Consider the following 17,076-nt stretch of genomic DNA (forward strand, 5'->3'; position numbering starts at 1 on the left):
GACTTATACAAAGCATGGATAATTGTCGTCGCTGTGTTAACAACATGCGGCAAAGCGCATTCTGAACAATTTAGTTCTGCTGTCGCGAACGTCGAGATGTACAAAAATTAGGAATAATATGTAAACTAGGTGCATTTCCATGCTATAGAAAAACTACGCTCCTTCTGTTCTTCTGTTTCGTGCTGTATTTGTAACCTACGAATGCGAAGGTAATTAAAAGAAATTCCCGGAGATGCTTGGAACTTTCTAAGAATGTGAAGGCGAAAGCCTAGTTCGACGTTCTGTTGATCTACTGTTGAACTTTTCGTTAAACTTCCCGCTCATATGCTGTTGAACTACCTTTGGAACTTTCTGCCATTCTACAATCTAAATTCTACATTCCCAGAACACCTGAGTCACATTAGGGCCGCATGTTACTCTCGTCGGGCCGCTGCCGCAGCTTCATCCTTAGCCGCCTCCTCCCGACGGGGGTAAGGACGAGCGGCATTTCGAGCTTCTGCAGCCTCTTCCGCCTTGGCGTATTTTCTCGCTCTTCCTTGCGCGCGACTAGGGCCCAGTGCGTTGTCAGCAGGCCCTAGTCGGCGATCTGGAATGAAGCTCTGAGCCTATGCGGCGACGCATAGAAGGCGTGCCATCACGCTGGCATCGTTTCCAGAAGGTTCTACGGGCGCCGCGGCTGAAATTTTCCTCCTCCTCCATCGTATCCCCTATGCTATTAAATGCCTAAGCATTGCTAAGCCTACCTAACGAGAAATTTCTCCGTTACTTAAAACAAAGAATAGCTCATACCTCCTTAAGCAATGGCTGATACCTCCCCTAATTTCTGAAACTCGCAACGTGACATAGAAACATAGAGATCTAAGAGTTAAAACTTATATATTCATAAGAAGTAACATGAATATTAAAGGTAGGCGGTCGGATATGGCCTTCTTCAGATAGTACTATAAAAATACGATGAAGTACGGATTATCAAATCGAATAACGAACAAACGGAGACGCACATATTTTCAGCAGGGATATTTATTTCGGTATAGTTAATAACACACCTGTACTGAATAGGCACTAAACTACCATGGACAATTAGGATCGTTTTAAACACAAGATCAGTACAACCGTCATGAAAATAACTGCATTAGTAGGCACTTAGCATCTTTAGAGCTTGGGGGAAAACATTGCAAGCTCTGCACGAATGACTGGCTGCTGTAAGCAACTTTCCAAAAATTCAAAATAAATAGTCATCGAAAGAATATAAGTTGTGGAAAAGGAAAAAAAACAACTAACGATGTATTTGTGTGTCCTGGACAAAATACAGGGCCTGTTACAATGAAAACATTACTAGTTGTAACGCCAAAGGTAAAACTGCTACATGACTAAACTGCAAAAAAGACTAATTGGCAGGTCAAAAGGAAAAAAATAACCCGTTTTAATGGATTGGGTGACAAGAATGGGAGCCGAGGGCCCCGGTTTTGTAAGCGCATCGTTTTTGTAAAGCTCGCACATATTTGTTGCCCAAAAGCATATTAAACCAATAGATAATGAAGAAAACGAAAGCATAAGGGAACTATTCGTAGTGTTTATATGAAGTGTAAAAATGAGGAAATTGAGCAAAAAACAACTTGCTGACGGTGAGAACTGAACCCGCAACGTGCGCATTAGGCGCGCGTTGCACTTACAAATGTGCTACGGCGACGGAAGTCCGACGTCAATGCATTCTTGGGTATTTATGTATTTGTAGAAGATATAACACAAGGAGTATTAACCAGCGCCACACTTTCGCCGCAAAACCCAAAACAGCTTGCATTACCGATTTTCTTTCTGCATTGCTTCAAAAACTTTGTCGCCGTTTTACTTCTGATAATTATAATTTGCGACACCTTGTTCAGCAAGTGGAGAACAGCAACCCGATTTTAACAGTCGGTTGTTGCGAAATACTTGGTTAGTTTGGATGTTCGAAAACACGGAAGAGTTCCATTTTCGAATACGCATAAAATATTACACACTAACAATTCATATCCGAAACTTGGAATATCCGCCCACCCTACTGTAAATGTATTAGTAAGGCTAAAGCCCTATGTTCCCTGCTTATAAATTCACTGTTTTCCTTCACCTACACGGACCTTAGACCAACATGAAACGTCTAGGTGAATAATTTACTTCACGTTAGCTTATATTAGTGCTTCAAAACGCCCACGTTCTTAAAATCCACTTCACAGTTATATAGCGATAATTCTGGCGACATTTCTTTCTCTCCCTTCAGTGACACGCTTCAAAAAATATTCGCAACACCAAACTTTGATGGCTCATAATGTGCGATTGAAAACTAGATCTCTTGATAACAAATATAACTTTCACTTTCACATTTTTCAGCCTTTCTTACTGCAATGGCAACTGTGTAATCCGCAAGGCAGGCGATTTTTACCGTATGTACCACCTGGGCCCACACTGAGTATGCTCTGCCCATTTATGAACTTGAGGAGGAGTAGATTTTAATGAAGAGAAAGCAGGAAAGGTCGGCCAGGAGAGCGTATCTCTAGCCTGCTACTCCTCACTGGGGAAAGGGGAAATGAGAAATACAGGGAGAAGTAGGTGGTGGGTGATTATGTTATGGTACAATGTGATACCATATACAGGTTGTCCAATATACGGATTCACACTGTAGACGCAATACACGCAAGAGTAATCTTGTCTACGCAAAAAGTAATCTCTTCACAAAAAGTTATTGCGCCAACACATTTCGCACTGATTGCACGTCTCACAGGTTCAAGAGGTGGTCGCCTAAACCAGACTCACTTGGAAACTTTAACTTCTGGATAACTTACGATTATTGTTTTACAATAAATCAGCGTGTATTGACACATTAAATGAAAGTACGTGTCATCGTTGACTGGTCCGTGACGTTTAAAGCGGCATGTACGAAACCCACTACCCACCCGCGCTGCACGCAGGCTGCACGTGCATACGGCAACGACGATCGGGGAATTAACGGACTCCGTCAAACGGGTCTGTGAGATTGGGCGAGCACGATGAAGACGAGTCTCTGCTCTGTTTCTTTTAGAAGTTGTCCTGTTGTTCTTAAAGAGCGTCTCTCTGTTTTCTGCCCGCGGTGTACCTTGACACAGGCCGAAGTGCGGGGTACTAACCGCGCCTGATGCTCCGGGGTTCTTCTTGGAGTCGTTCATCTAGCCCGGACGCGTTATCACCATTTACGACACCCGTGCATCGCTTTAGTCGTCCACTGCTTGGCCTTGGCCCGGAATTCTCCGCTCTTCAACCACTTCTCTCCAGGAGGTGCACATATCTCGCAATGGCCGAAACCAGCCCACTGCAAGCACCCCAAAGCAGCCGGTTTCCCAGTGCACAACAACTAACCGTTCTGCATCCCTTGGTTCCCGATACCTATCGCGGTGCAGTCTTCGAAGACATTGAAGACTGGCTTGACAAGTATGAAGGCGTCGTACAGCTTAACCATTGGGCTGAGCAGCAAAAGCTCCCACAGTCTGTTCCGTCCTTGACGACAGTGGCCGTACTTGCTTCGAGAACCGCCAAGCTAGAATCACGACATGGAATGATTTTAGGCAGACGATCACGGATACTTTTGTACGTGCTGACTGACGCGACCACTCCCAGCAGATGTTGAAGCTACGGGTGCAACAACCTAATGAGTCGGTCGGTAAAGAAGACATGGCCCTCCTGTTTCGTAGAGGCGGGCCGAACATGACCGAAGATAGGAAGTTGCCCTTCCTCATTCGAGGTGTAAAAGAGCATTTCTTCACGGGAGTATGACTTAACTGGAGTATGACAAACTGGAGTGAAGCGCTGGCCGGTCGGTCTTAGGAAGTTGTGAGCAGGAAAGCATCCAGAACATCTCTAAGGTGTGAAAGTCAATTTACAAGCTGTCTCAGAAATAAATGTCATGAACTCAAGCCGCCATCGTGGACACGCCAGGAAATGTTTGTCCGTCTTGTTCGTTCCCCCATGTCGATCCACATATAAACACGGCCAAAGCCGGATGAAATCTTTGCAGATTCGTTCGAGAACAGTAGGATGATCACCACACGTCCCACAACTTCCTACTGAAATACTTAGAAACGTGGCCAATAGAGACAAAGTATCTGCGATTGCGATATGAAATCCAATTACCATTCATGGCTTTGAAGAACTAACAAAGTAATGAGCATTTTTAAAGATACAGAAATTTTCTATTCGGTACAAGTAGGCAATATTTTACGCAGCTGTGCACGGGGGCAATTTCTTACATAAACAATTTTTATTTACTATGTTGCGCAGATGTATTAATACCTGATATAGAAGATAGTATCATTCAGGACATTTGTTTGTTTTTGTTAGATTAAGCTGAACATGCTAAATAATTATTTACAGTAGATTACGAGTAAACAACAAAGGGCTCTCGTGGCGTCCTTAAATGTTATTTATATATATATAATGACGTGAAAGTCAATTATGCAAGACGTATACAGCTACCTATACTCCACAAAATGAGTACTCTTTCAACTTAGCTACAGAATAAGAAAGGTGCTTAGATAAGACGCCTTACTTTGCTAACTTTCTTTTTTACTTTTTCAGGTATCCAATTTTCGGCACGGTTGGCAACTTTCAGCAAGACGATGATTGCCGGGGTCCTAAAAGATCCGAAAACAGAGTTTGTAAGGAGAAGTTCATGTGGAATATTGAGAGGGGCATATGGAGTCCCTTTCAACTCTTAGTCAATGTTACTGTTCAGCTGAAAAACGGAAGCTCGGTAACTTTTCAGCTGGACTTGAACAATGCAACATCAATCGCGAAACCACAAAGGCTGGGCTTGAAGAAAACGAAAGTGGCGACGATTCAACTCAAGGTAGGATAAATATTACAATTTATGATGTTTTAGAACTCCTAATTTCATGCTGTCGCTTCATAAGCACATACAGTTCATTGTTCAACCAACAAGTAGTACAAATGAATGAGCTCAAAGCTAAGTCGCACTTTGCCCGGCGCGGCATATTCCAGTACTGATGCAAGGGCATAATGCTTATTGCCCATTATTTGCGCCCATTATATAGTAGGCCAGTACTCTACCAAAGTACACAACCACGTCCAAAAGTATATCAGGTATATCCCAGACCTGCCATCCAGTTCTTTTGACAGGGGATCACGGTCGGCACTCAGGTCTCACACAGGGGGTCGATCTAGACTACACACTCGTTGCGTCTCGAAAAGCTGACGCTGCTTTATGCACTCTGCGCGACACACGGATGCTAAGCGAGCCGAAGGCGTCATCCGTACCCTCGCGACGAGTGAAGATCGTTAGTGAGGAGTTGCAGGATGAGATGCTGAAGCAGAATATGAGGCAGTTGATTTACATGTTTCCCAGAAAACTAGTTCAAAGATCTGTGCAAGGTAAAAGATTATCATAGATGCGAGATTGACGAGCGCAGTATATGTTCAACCACAGCACGCAACTGCGTCACTATGGAAGCACGGCTGTTAGCACAGATATCAGCTTAAATACCGTCCGTCTTCGCTCGATCCCTATACCATGGGAACGGATCACGTAGTGGGCGCTGCAATCACGTGGTCTAAAGATGCCGTTGACTCTACTTTCGTGAAAAGTAACGCAAGAAATCACGGGAATTCCTTCAATGATAACCAAGGGGAAAGGAACACATACAGCGGGCACATAATGATCATGGTGAAAGCGACACCACGAATGTGGTCAATAGCACAACAAATTCACCAAAATGAGTGGCACCTCTGCCAGTTAACACACCTCTTCTTGTTCAATGGGTTGGCGATTAGATGGCTGTCTAAGGCTGCTGGCATGAGCTGCTTGCAGAGTTCGTGCGATCTTTTTCTCTTACCGCGCCTTTTGGTGGGGTTTTTCACAGAAGTTTTGGGAAGCGTCTCGTCGTCGATGTTTGATGATCTACGCTGGCAATCAACCAGGGCCTAATAACCAAGCAGGCTTCCGAAATCGACGTTCGCAATGACGGTACCGACGACTCGCTCAAAAAGAGTGGGCCTCAACCGCACTCTAAAGAATCTACACCCTCGTGTATGTGTGCATTACATAGCCGTATTTCAGCAGTCACGATGTCTGAGAGAAATGGTGTTCATATCAATTCAATGAAGCCTGCAATCGGTCATCGGCTAATACACCAAAATTCGCACTGCTGCGAACGATGACTGCCATCGATAGTGTTCCAGTACGAGTGCCCACAGATCCATGGGGAACGATACGAAAAAGTTCACACAAGGTAGTGCACGTCTCTTTACACGGCAGTATTTCTTGCCTAGCCTTACGCACTCTTGGCGACAGTGATGGCGGCAGCTGGACGACGATTGGATGACGACTCACAGTGCTTAATGATTACGACAATGCCGCAGCATCAAAGTTTTGCACCACGGATGTAGCCTTTTGAATGAAATCCGGTAAAATTGATTCTCCCATTGCGTAAGGCCTGCGCAATCCTTTGGTGAACGCAGATCAGGCGGGAAATGTCGACAAATCGTTCGCTCGTAAGACGTTGACCAGACCAAGCTATCTAGTCTCGAATGCTGTCTCTTGGTCACACCAGCAACTTCCCTTCACATGCACTTAAATAACGAGACTTACAACTTCATGAATGTTTAAATGACAAGGGACGTTTAATAGTGATTGCCCCAGACCCATTTCCTGTTGGCGGAGAGGCACAAAAGTTGGCATTTTAATGAAGCGAGACTAGTCGAAGGAACCATGGTTGGAGGACATCTCACGAGGACAAGAACGTACAATGAGACCAGAAATACCATAGGAGAAAGGTTCCAATTGCACGCGGCGCTGCACGCACCGTCCTGAACTTGTGCACCTTGTGCGCATAGAGCGGACAACTGTTGTCTGGCGTGCGCCATGTGTCGGCCCGACAAAGAAGTTAGGGTGACTGCCATCTGACGGGAGCAAGGAGGTTCCGATGCATTGGTGCTAGGACGGATTATGGCGGTGTGGTTGGCCTTGCAATCGCGGCAGCGTAATTGAGCGGTGAACGCGTGACCCTCGACGGGTAATCGTCAGAAGAGAGCAATGCCGCCGGAGAGGTGAATAGCGTAGGTAGTCGACATGTGCTGGTTGACTGACGGGGGGAAGTGCGTCATATACTTGGGCACGGATGGCTTGTCGCACGGCTGGAGTCAGGGTCGGGGCACGCAGGTTGCTGAGTTCACCGCATCGGCCTCTATTGCCAGCTGCCACGCAGTCGATTTGGAAACCACTGGATTATTGTTGACGTTGATCACCTGACGCGCTACGCCGAGACCGCGGTTCTTCGCGCCGTGACCACGCGTGACGTTGCGATGTTCATTCTTCGTAACTTGGTCCTTCTCCGCGATGCTCCTCGAGAACTACTCAGCGATAAGGGTAGTGTCTTGTCAGAATACAATCGCGCATTCGGGAGTGCAAGATAATTCTCCGGAAGTTGACCTGGTATCACCCGCAAACAAGCGGTCTCACGTAGCGGTTCAATCGTATACACTCGGCCACATGTTGAAGATGTACGTCTCGTCCGAGCGCACCAAATGGGACAACGCACGCCCGTTCGTTAAGTTCGCTTATAACACCGCGACGTAAGCGACCACAGGTTTTTCGCCTTTTTCTCTCTTTTACGGACGTGATACTTCGTGTCCACTGGATGCTATCCTGCCCTAACGGCCTGACGCCTCTGAGTGCACTACAATTTCTCAGTTTACCTTATACGCTGAAGATTGCCGCCAGCTGGCTCCTTCGCTAACCAGCGATGATCAGGGGCGTCAGAAGGCAAGATGTGACAGCCATCAGGAGACACACATTTTCCTTGCCGATCTCCTTCTTTGACTACGGATAACACCTCACACACGTGATATTTCTTCTGAACTACTTATGCGCTAGCGCTGTCCTATTGGATCATCGACGCCACCTTACCTGTGAACTATATCGCTGAGCCCGTCGCACCATCGCCGGGTTTCATTGTCGGGGTCACGAGACAGTGCATGCTAGCCTCCTCAGGCCATATTACAACCCCCTCATATTGTCTGCTGCCTGACTACTAATGGCGTTTTTCACTGGTCGATTCGGAGCAGAATTCCTTGCTCCGTGGCAACGAATCCGAATTTCACTGGTCGATCTGGAGCGGGTTCGCGCGTTCCACTGGTCGTTTCGGATCAACTCGCTCCGCGCCGGATCGCTCTCACTTGCTCCGCCGCCGAGGCGCGGATTCGGGGGGAAATAGCGCGCGTCACTTCCGTTTTCAAGCGAAATCGGTACCCGGTTGTACGCACAACATTGTGTTGCTTCGCAAAATGGCTGCGTTCGGTGCTGCTGCAGCGCTCGCGTTTAGCGATGAGAGCGCGGACGACAGCGATTACGAAGTGACGCAGGTGCTGTACGAAGACTTCTATACACGTTGTCCATGCACAATCCTTGCAGGCTCGACATGGAAATGACGGACTATGCGACTGCCACGGTCAAGTTACACACGGGAGACGGCGAGTTTGGTTGCCGTGGAAACGTACACAACGGAAGTAGGGCATGGTTTTCGGAACCGGTTCGTGCGACGTGTACGCAGACTTCCTGTGTGATCCGCCGCGGAGCGTTTTTGCGCTCCGCTGGCCGATTCGGATTTGTGAAACCCGAGCGCTCGCTCGAGGATTTCAACGGCCGCTCCAGATCGACCAGTGAAAAACGCCATAAGTACCCAAAATGGCTCCGTTTCACATCCGCGGCCGGGTAGCAGCTCGAAGACGACGACGACGACTGCCCATGCTGTGGTTACAAGAGAGGACGGTCTGTTCGCTGCTGGTAGGCTGCTGCTAGACTAATTATCTCTTTTAATTACATCTCATTATAACATATTCGTTTATCTTTCACTACATAGCATCCACCGAGAGCGACGCACTACTGACATCGTTAACGCAGCTGCGAAGATTTAAGGTAGGACTTGGAGCCATGACCTGATTTCGGCGCTTAGTGTGTCATAAAAAAATTGATTGCTTTTCAAAAATAACTTTACATATGAAAAGAGATGAAAATTTGAGGGCGCATGATTAGGGGAGCACGAAGTATGACGAAGAATTGCATGTCCACAGAGGCGTGTTTTCATTTTCACGACATACGCGTTGCCAGCAGGAGCACTCTTGCAAGAGCAGGGCGCCTTTGAAAACATGCCGCGCTTGCTGATTTTGAATGCTTCCCTTAATTTGTCTGCATAATACATCCCCGTTATGGCGGTAGCTTCTGGCATGAAACCTTTCATCCCCATATTTCGGTCATCTCAGAACAAAATCACCATCTCCTTGCTAGCTGAAAGTTGCGCATGCGCCTTTTAAGGGGATGGCGAGTCCTAGTACTTCAATTGTTTATACTGGAGTTTAGGTTATAGTTTATAACATAAACCCGTATTATTCCAGCGTGATCAGTCTTACAAAAAACTAATCTTTTAAGGCACGTAGCCAAAAGTTGACGGCTGCAGGTTACTTGGTCTTCTTTGTGAAAAGCAGAAAGCAAGTGAGGAACCCGATGCGCCGACACATTTCACGTGTGTAGATGTTCCTATATAATCTTTCATGTTGACCCGACACTGACCTAAAACTTTTCAGCTACTTTTTAACCGTTATGTGATTATCTTTAATGTGACAGTCTCCAGGGCTGTTACATTGCCCCTATCAATGGCTGAATGAAATGGACCGGTAGTCGTTGCAGTTTCGACCGTGTACCGCTTTCAGTTGCTGATTACTTTACTTAACGATCATATACGATGAGGCACCTGTCCCATGCACCGTCATTATTTATGGAAATATTGGTCTGTACATGTACATGTTCCCACTTTCTTCAGTCATCTGACAAGTGAAACAAATGTAACTATTAGGAAAGAGCTGGATATCTTCGCATATCGACGCACGCATAGGATAGGATAGGAATAAACTATATTTGATCGACGGTTATTGAATTTGGTGCCCGGGGCTAGGCTGCCAGGGGTCCATCGCCCGAGGGAAATCTTCCGAGATCCTCGGCAACAGCCCTGTCCCGCTGGACGGCCCACTCCTGGTCTTCGGGTGCCTCGCTGAGGAGGGCGGCTTGCCATCTCTCAGCAAGGCGCCCCGCTTCAGAGGGTCCTCCTGTTGTCTTCCCCCTTCCTCCTTGTCCTTCTTCCTCATGGTGTTGGCATTCCCAAAGCCCATGGGGCATATCGGCCCGTTCGCGCTTGCACCACGGGCAGCCGGGCGACGGGTGCAGCGGGGCCACAGGCGGTGCAGGTGGTAGGGGTTGGTGAAAGGGACCGTCTGCGACCGTCTCAGGTCGACCGCCTGGGACCTGTCTAGGCACCCATGGAGTTGCGGATATTTTCTTCGTGCTTTCCTATAGCGACCAAGCACCTCTCTATACGTTGCCGGAAACTTCTTGACATCGCAGTCGTCGTCCGCATGATACCCAGCTCCGTCCGCCGCGATTTGTGTTGTGTTGGTAACGACAGCGGCCGCGCTAGACGGGCAGCGGCTGCCCTCTGTGTGACCGCGTCGCGGCGCGTAAGCTGCCTCGCGACGAGGTAGGCGCGCTCATTGTGATAGGGTGGGGTGTCGGTGCGTCATCGGGCGTTAGCACTCTTGTTGTCATTGTTGTCGCGGCTGTTGTTGTTGTTACTGCCGAGCTCCCCGACGTGCGCGGGGAACCACTCGAGGGACTTGTTTGTAATCGTGCTTGATCCAAAGTCTCCGGCCCGGGCTTTGAGCATGCGCGCCACATCCGCGGACACCCAACGTTCGGTGTAGTTCCGAATCGCTGATTCGGAGTCGCTGATGATCAGCTTATCCTCCGCACCTCCGTGGAGTACCGCGAGGGCTATGACCATCTCTTCCGCTGCTTCAGCCGACGGCAGCTTCGCTGATGCCGTGACTCGGATCCTTCACCATGTATCTACGACTGCCATGGAGAAGGCAGGCGCCGCCGCCGTCAGCCGCCCGTGTCGATGTTGCCGCTGTTGCTGCGGCCGTTTTTATCGTAGTAGTAGTGATGGTGGTGCTGGTAACTGCGGTTCGTCTCGCACATTCCCCTGCAGCGGCGGGGGTCGTCGACGTCCCTCGTCGTCATCAGAGTCACCGAATGGCGGCGGGTTCCTGGCTGCATGGACGAAGAGGACACCTTCTCGTCTTCCATGGTGCTCGAGGATTGCTATCGCCCTGCGTATACGTCTGTGCACGTCATGCACCGGGTGCATATTCTTCGGCATGTTTTCTATCTGTATGGCGTCCCTGTCTTCCGGTAGCAGTGATTCGTTCAGTCCATGCGCCTCGTGATATTGAATCCCGAGCAATTCTAGGATTCGTCTTCCCGTTACGGTGCTCGACAGCCTCTTCAGCTGCGCGATTCTCTGCGCCTCGGCGATCTCCTCGAGCATGTTGTGTACGCCCAACTCGAGGAGCCTGTGGGTTGGCGTGAACTGGGGTACTCCCAGGGTGGTTTAGAGCGCCGTGCGGATCGCCACGTTCAGCTTGTCGGTATCGCTCCTGTTCCAGTCGGCGTACGCGGCGACGTACGCTATGTGGCTCAGCGCGTACGCCTCTATCAGCCTCCTAACGTTGTGTTCCTTCATTCCTTTCCTCTTGTTCACGACCCGTCGCACGAGGTATGTGGCAGCGGCCACTTTCGTCTGCAGTCGGGCAAACGGCTCGCGGTTGGCACCGTTTTCTTGCAGCCACAGGCCGAGCAGTCGCAACTTGGACACCGTTGATATTCGGGTCCCCTCCCTCGTCGTGACGCGGACGCCCAAACGACGGGCATCTAGCACGCCCAGCGGAAGTGGTCCTTTCTTGCGCGGCCTGTAGAGCAGGAGCTCCGACTTATCGGGTGAGCAGACGACTCCCGTGTCTTCGAGGTGCCGTTCCACCTCCCGGACGGCCCGCTGCAGTCAGTTTTGCATTTCTCCGACGCTCCTGTTCTCCGTGGTCCACACCATCACGTCATCTGCATATATCGTATGATTGATGCCCTCTATCGCGTCAAGACGCTCCGGCAGGCCGATCATGACGAAGTTGAAAAGCATGGGGGAGAGTACGGAGCCCTGCGGCGTGCCCGCACCACCCATTCGGACCGTTCGTGGCGGGGCCCCGTCGATCCTTACTGTTGCCTCGCGCCCATTCAGGAAGTTGCAGGCATATCGGTAGAACTTCGCCCCGAGATCGAGTAGGCTGATCTTTTCCCGTATGGCCATGTGCTTCACAGTGTCGAAGGCGCTCTATAGGTCTAGCCCGAGCAGGGCGCGCATGTGCTTGCTCGGAGCGTTCACGACCTTTACCTTGATCTGCAGCATGGCGTCCTGCGTAGCATGTCCCTTCCGGAAACCGATGATGTGGGTGCCGAAGGCGTCCTGCTTCTGGAGCAGCGTCGTAACCCTGTTAAGGCAGGCATACTCCATCACTTTCCCATCGCAGGACGTGATGGAGATCGGCCTCATGTTTTGGACCTCCAGCGGTTTGCCCGGCTTTGGTATCAGTATAACATCCGTGGTCTTCCACTCTTGTTGAATTCGGCCCTCCTTCCAGCATGCGCTGATGTACTCGCAGAGCTTCTCGGTGGCATCGTCGTTCAGGTTCCTCAGGATTTTGTTGGTAATCCTGTCAGGACCGGGCGCCGAGTTGGTCTTCAGTAGCTGGAGGACCGTTCTAATTTTCTACACAGAAAAGTCCGCGTCCAGCGCCTCGTTGGGAGCCCCGCGGTACTCTGGGTGACTCTGCCCTTCCGGGCGTGCGAGCTGCGTCTGCACGATCTCTTCCGCGAAGGCCTCAGAGTCGTCCTTGTACTTGTGTCGCGGCTCGGCCATCTGTGTACGGGTGGCCGCTCTGGTGCTTGCCGGGTCGAGCAGGTGCCTGAGAATCTTCCAGGTGCGTCCAGCGCTCATGTTCCCGTTCACTGCGTCGCACAGCTCCTGCCATTCTTGCTCGCACAGGCGAGCGCAATGCGTCTCGATCTCCCGGTTGATGTCGGCGATCTTCTTGCGTATCTTCTTGATTTTTTGCCCACTCGCTCTCCGTTGCATGGATTTCTTGGCCGCAACGAGATGTGCCAACCGGCTGTCCACTCTGGACGCTTGAGGAGCGCCGTCGTCCCCGGCTCCGCGGGATCTGTCTGCCACTTCTTTGGGGGGCTCTTGTCGCCACTCCGTCCATTCGATCTCATCGGCGGCTTCCTCTACGTCCGCGAGTAGTAGTCTGCGCCATTCACTGATGTTTTCGATCAGGCCCTCCTTCTTGTCTTGTTCTCTATTTTTCAGGAATCTGTCCCAGTCTACGATTCTGGCCTTTTGGCAGACGTCCTCCTCACTTTCATCCCCTCCCACGGTCATGCACAGGATCCTGTGGTAACTCCCCATGTCCTCGAAGGAGTTCGACCAAGTGACCACACCCGCGCCTGACCAGACGGAGAGGTCAGGGGATGTGTCGCGGCACACTCTCTGTGCGATCCTGGTGTGCGACACCGGTTCGTTGAGTACAGTCAGGCCGAGCTCGTCCATTAGTCCGGCTAGCCTCTTCCCTTTCGGCGAGTCGGCTCCGTATCCCCATTGCGTGTGCGGCGCATTGAAGTCTCCATATATCAGCAAGGGACTGGAGGCGGCCTTGACCATCGCTTCACGAAAGAGGGCGTCGAAAGTGTGAGTGCGGTATTTTTGCGAGGGGGAGCTACGTACGTTGAGCACGAAAAGGCCGGTCTTCCTACTTGCAATGCTTGGCATGAATTCGATCAGTACGTGGTCTATGCCCGACTCTTCGTGGAGCACGAGTTAGTGTTCGATGAAGGCCGTCTCGCGCTTAACCAGGGTGCACACCCTGACGTCCCTCCCCATGCGTTCGTAGCGGGGACCGCACGTCACATAGCCCTGGAGCTGGGCCCGGTCGGAAGGTCCTTGCAAGGCAATCACGATAGGAAGTTTGTTATTGGAAAGCGTTTTCATGTATTGCACCATCATTGCTTTCTTGCTTTTGAAGCCCATGCAATTCCACTGCCAGACTATGCGTCTGTTGTCGGACTTGCGGGACACAGCCATGATTGTTATGCAGAGGTGTTGGGGGGACACAACTGCCCGTGCGTCCCTCCTGCCCCGGTGCGGGTTGTGTTGGCGTTGCTGTCGCTGGCGAGGATGGCCGGTGCGTTTACCGCTTGTGACGACGGTACCCCGGCCCTTCCAGGGAGGTGGTGGTGATGTTGTTGCTTCAGCTGCATCGTACCGCGTTCCAGATCTTCGATTAGCTTATTCATGGCCGCGAGTTGGCAGTTAACCGCTGCGTACTGCGCGTTCCGTCCCGCGTCGGATTCGTTCAGCCTTGTCAGGAGTATGTCAAACATTCGCTCCGTCTTGTCCGTCAGTTTGTTCACCATCTCTTCGACCACGTCTATATTTATGGCTCCTGACCTGGGCTCTTCAGTGCTTGTGCATGGTCCACAGAGTCTTCCGTAGGTGGCGCATCGCCTCTGCCCTTGCGCTTGGAGCCCACCGTCGCCGACACTTCTTCGCCGCAACACACGTCCCTCTACCCTACTTCGCCTCCTGTCGTGGTCGCATCGCCTCGCTCGGCGGCCTCGCGGGAGGTGGAGGAGATCCTCTCACGAGGGGATCTTCTCATGCCCTTCAAGATTTCGTTGAGCGTCTGTTGTAGCTCGTCGATTTTCCTCACTGATTGTTCGTTGTGCTTTCTGGCCCTGCCCAGCTCTTCTCGAAGTTGCTTATTCTATCGCTCCATTTTCTCCATCCTCGCCGCCAGGAGGGAGTCGGGGGCTTCCTTCCTGTTGCCAGAAAGGGGGGTGCTCTCTGCAGAATATCCATTTCTCCCCGCGACTAGGTCGGACCAGGTGACCTTGCGCGGCCCTTTCTGTATCTCGCCATGTGTGGCCCACACGCCGTCTGGTTTCGGTGCCGCTTGCGGCTTCCACTCTGACTCCGGCTTCGACTTCTGCTCTTAGGTCTGTGACGACTTCGGCTACGTCTTCTTATCGGTGAGAGGGATCTGGATCTCGAGCGACTTTGGCCTTTTCCCTGCGCCATACTGTACCTCAATGATGATGGGGCCCGCTGAGGGGTCGTATTTCGTTTTTCCAATGTGCATTCCCTTTCTTCTCTGATTCTCATCCACCACCTTCTCTCCTTCACTATGAGCGGCAACTTATATTTTGCCTTGCACGTTCGGTCGGCCGTGGGGTGCGCCTCGCCGCAGATGCAGTACTTGGGCGTGCACTCGTGTTCGATGCTCGGGTTCTTCGATCCGCAGGCCGGGCATAGTTTGATCTCGCATAGTTTGATCGGGCATAGTTGATCTTTGCAAAAGTCAATCTGTTTCCGATACAAGGATACTCTTATCATGATGCTATTGAAGTAAGCCCATGTGGGGACTCTGTTTCCTTCATACAGCAATATCACGGTGGTCGTACTGCCGAGCGTGCTTGGCGTATGTTAAAGAGGGGTTTCTCGAGTTCACCAGAGCATGCATGAGCTGGTCTTGCGTATACTTCAGGGGAATGTTGCGGATAATCCCTTTTACCATTTGCGCGGGCGCCGAAACGTATGCGTTGGTCTCGTACCGCCTTGCGTTGATCGTCAAAACTTTGATCTTAGCGATTTTCTTCGCAGTTGTCTCGTGCGGTGTGCTTATCACCAGGGTGTTTTGCATGGGATTGGGACAGATTGTGACCATCTCGTCGTCACCCACTACCGCTTCTTTGCGTATAGCCTCGTCGAGACTCGTTCCGCACGTGTTCCTTATATTCAATCCGCCTTTCGGTCGAACAATTATCTTGATATCATCCCTGGGTAGTTGGGGCGTCCTACTTGCTCGTAGAACTTTGTTGACTATGCTTCGGCCGCCTCGGGGCATCGGGCTTCGCGAGCGGGTGTCGTCCTTTCCAGCCATCTCGGTAGCGTTCGTGCGGTGCCTTAACTTCGATCCAACAGTCCGCAACGCCTTCAGCGTCTTCTCCAACGTAAACGCGTTTTGCGTCGTTGGGTCCGTTGTCCGGGGTCTCCCCAGTTCCTTTCTCGTCTATCTCCATCTCGGTGGTATTTCGTTCAATCCCCTAATCCAACCAAGGGACAGCGTGCTGTCCCTTGGTTGGATTAGGGACAGCACGCTTTAGGGACAGCACGCTGTCCCTAATCCAAGGGACAGCGTGCTCTTGCACAAAGAATTTCTCCGGTGCTCCGCGCGTGAATGTTTTCAGCCGCGTGTGTTCGCCTTTGCAGGCGACATCACTCCAGGGGATGTGTTGGCACACCTGTCCGTGTAGGCGACACCTTGATGGCTTCAATCCGATCTAATTGGATGTATGAGGCACAACCTTCCTCAGTGTTATGTTCATTCTGCACTTCCCCAACCACAGAAGTAACGCTGGACCATATCCTAGGGATCTGTCTGCGTCTTCCTTGGCCACTACCCAGGTCAGCCTACAATTAAACGCTGGACACAGGGTCCTATGCACTGGTCGCTTCTGGACTTTATCCTAGAGGAAGGCCTTTACCTTCTGATTTAAGTTGTGCCGTAGTACCATGGGTGTAGCCAGAAATGCTTTTCGAGGGGAAGAGGTGCAGTTTACCTTCGACAGGGAGGGTGAGGAAGGCGTGAATACTCGCTATGCCGCGTGCTAAGCTAGAATTACTTTTTTTGCCAGGGAGGGTGAGCATGTGCCCGAACCTCTCGTCACTAGCGCCATGCATATATGCTGCAAATGACACCAAGACGAGCACATAGACACAATATTCTGTAGTTGCCACAGATTGTTGGGAATCAATTTTATTCATGCTGAACGGCATCTAACCATTTCTTTCTCCTGTGGGAATGATTCCATCTTCTTAGAACGCAAAACACTTGACCTTACACAAACCAGAACAGATGATGCCCATCATTCTTCAGTGTGGAGGGCAACCAATACGGAAGAGCCAGCAGGTTAGACCAGTATTTCGAATGCCCACATCAATGAGAAACGGAATGCGCATACGTGGATCAAAGACCTTAAATTTAGGTGGAGAAAATTTATCTACTCACTAAAGCACATCTCTCACAAAATTGGGGCAGCTGGAGCCTACATTCCGC

The 17,076-nt window shown here is 50.5% G+C and overlaps 1 protein-coding gene across 2 annotated transcripts in view; it reads left to right on the forward strand.

Annotated features, from left to right (window-relative positions):
- Positions 1-17,076, forward strand: part of LOC142578059 (uncharacterized) — an 85,526-nt gene that overhangs the window by 57,034 nt on the left and 11,416 nt on the right. For both annotated transcript variants that reach the window (XM_075687475.1, XM_075687476.1), the window contains exon 6: positions 4,585-4,855. In XM_075687475.1, coding sequence (XP_075543590.1) covers positions 4,585-4,855 — 271 coding nt within the window. The remainder of the gene's footprint in view (positions 1-4,584; positions 4,856-17,076) is intronic.

Source organism: Dermacentor variabilis, chromosome 4 (genome assembly GCF_050947875.1).
Source record: "Dermacentor variabilis isolate Ectoservices chromosome 4, ASM5094787v1, whole genome shotgun sequence".
Classification (NCBI taxonomy): Eukaryota; Metazoa; Arthropoda; class Arachnida; order Ixodida; family Ixodidae; genus Dermacentor; species Dermacentor variabilis.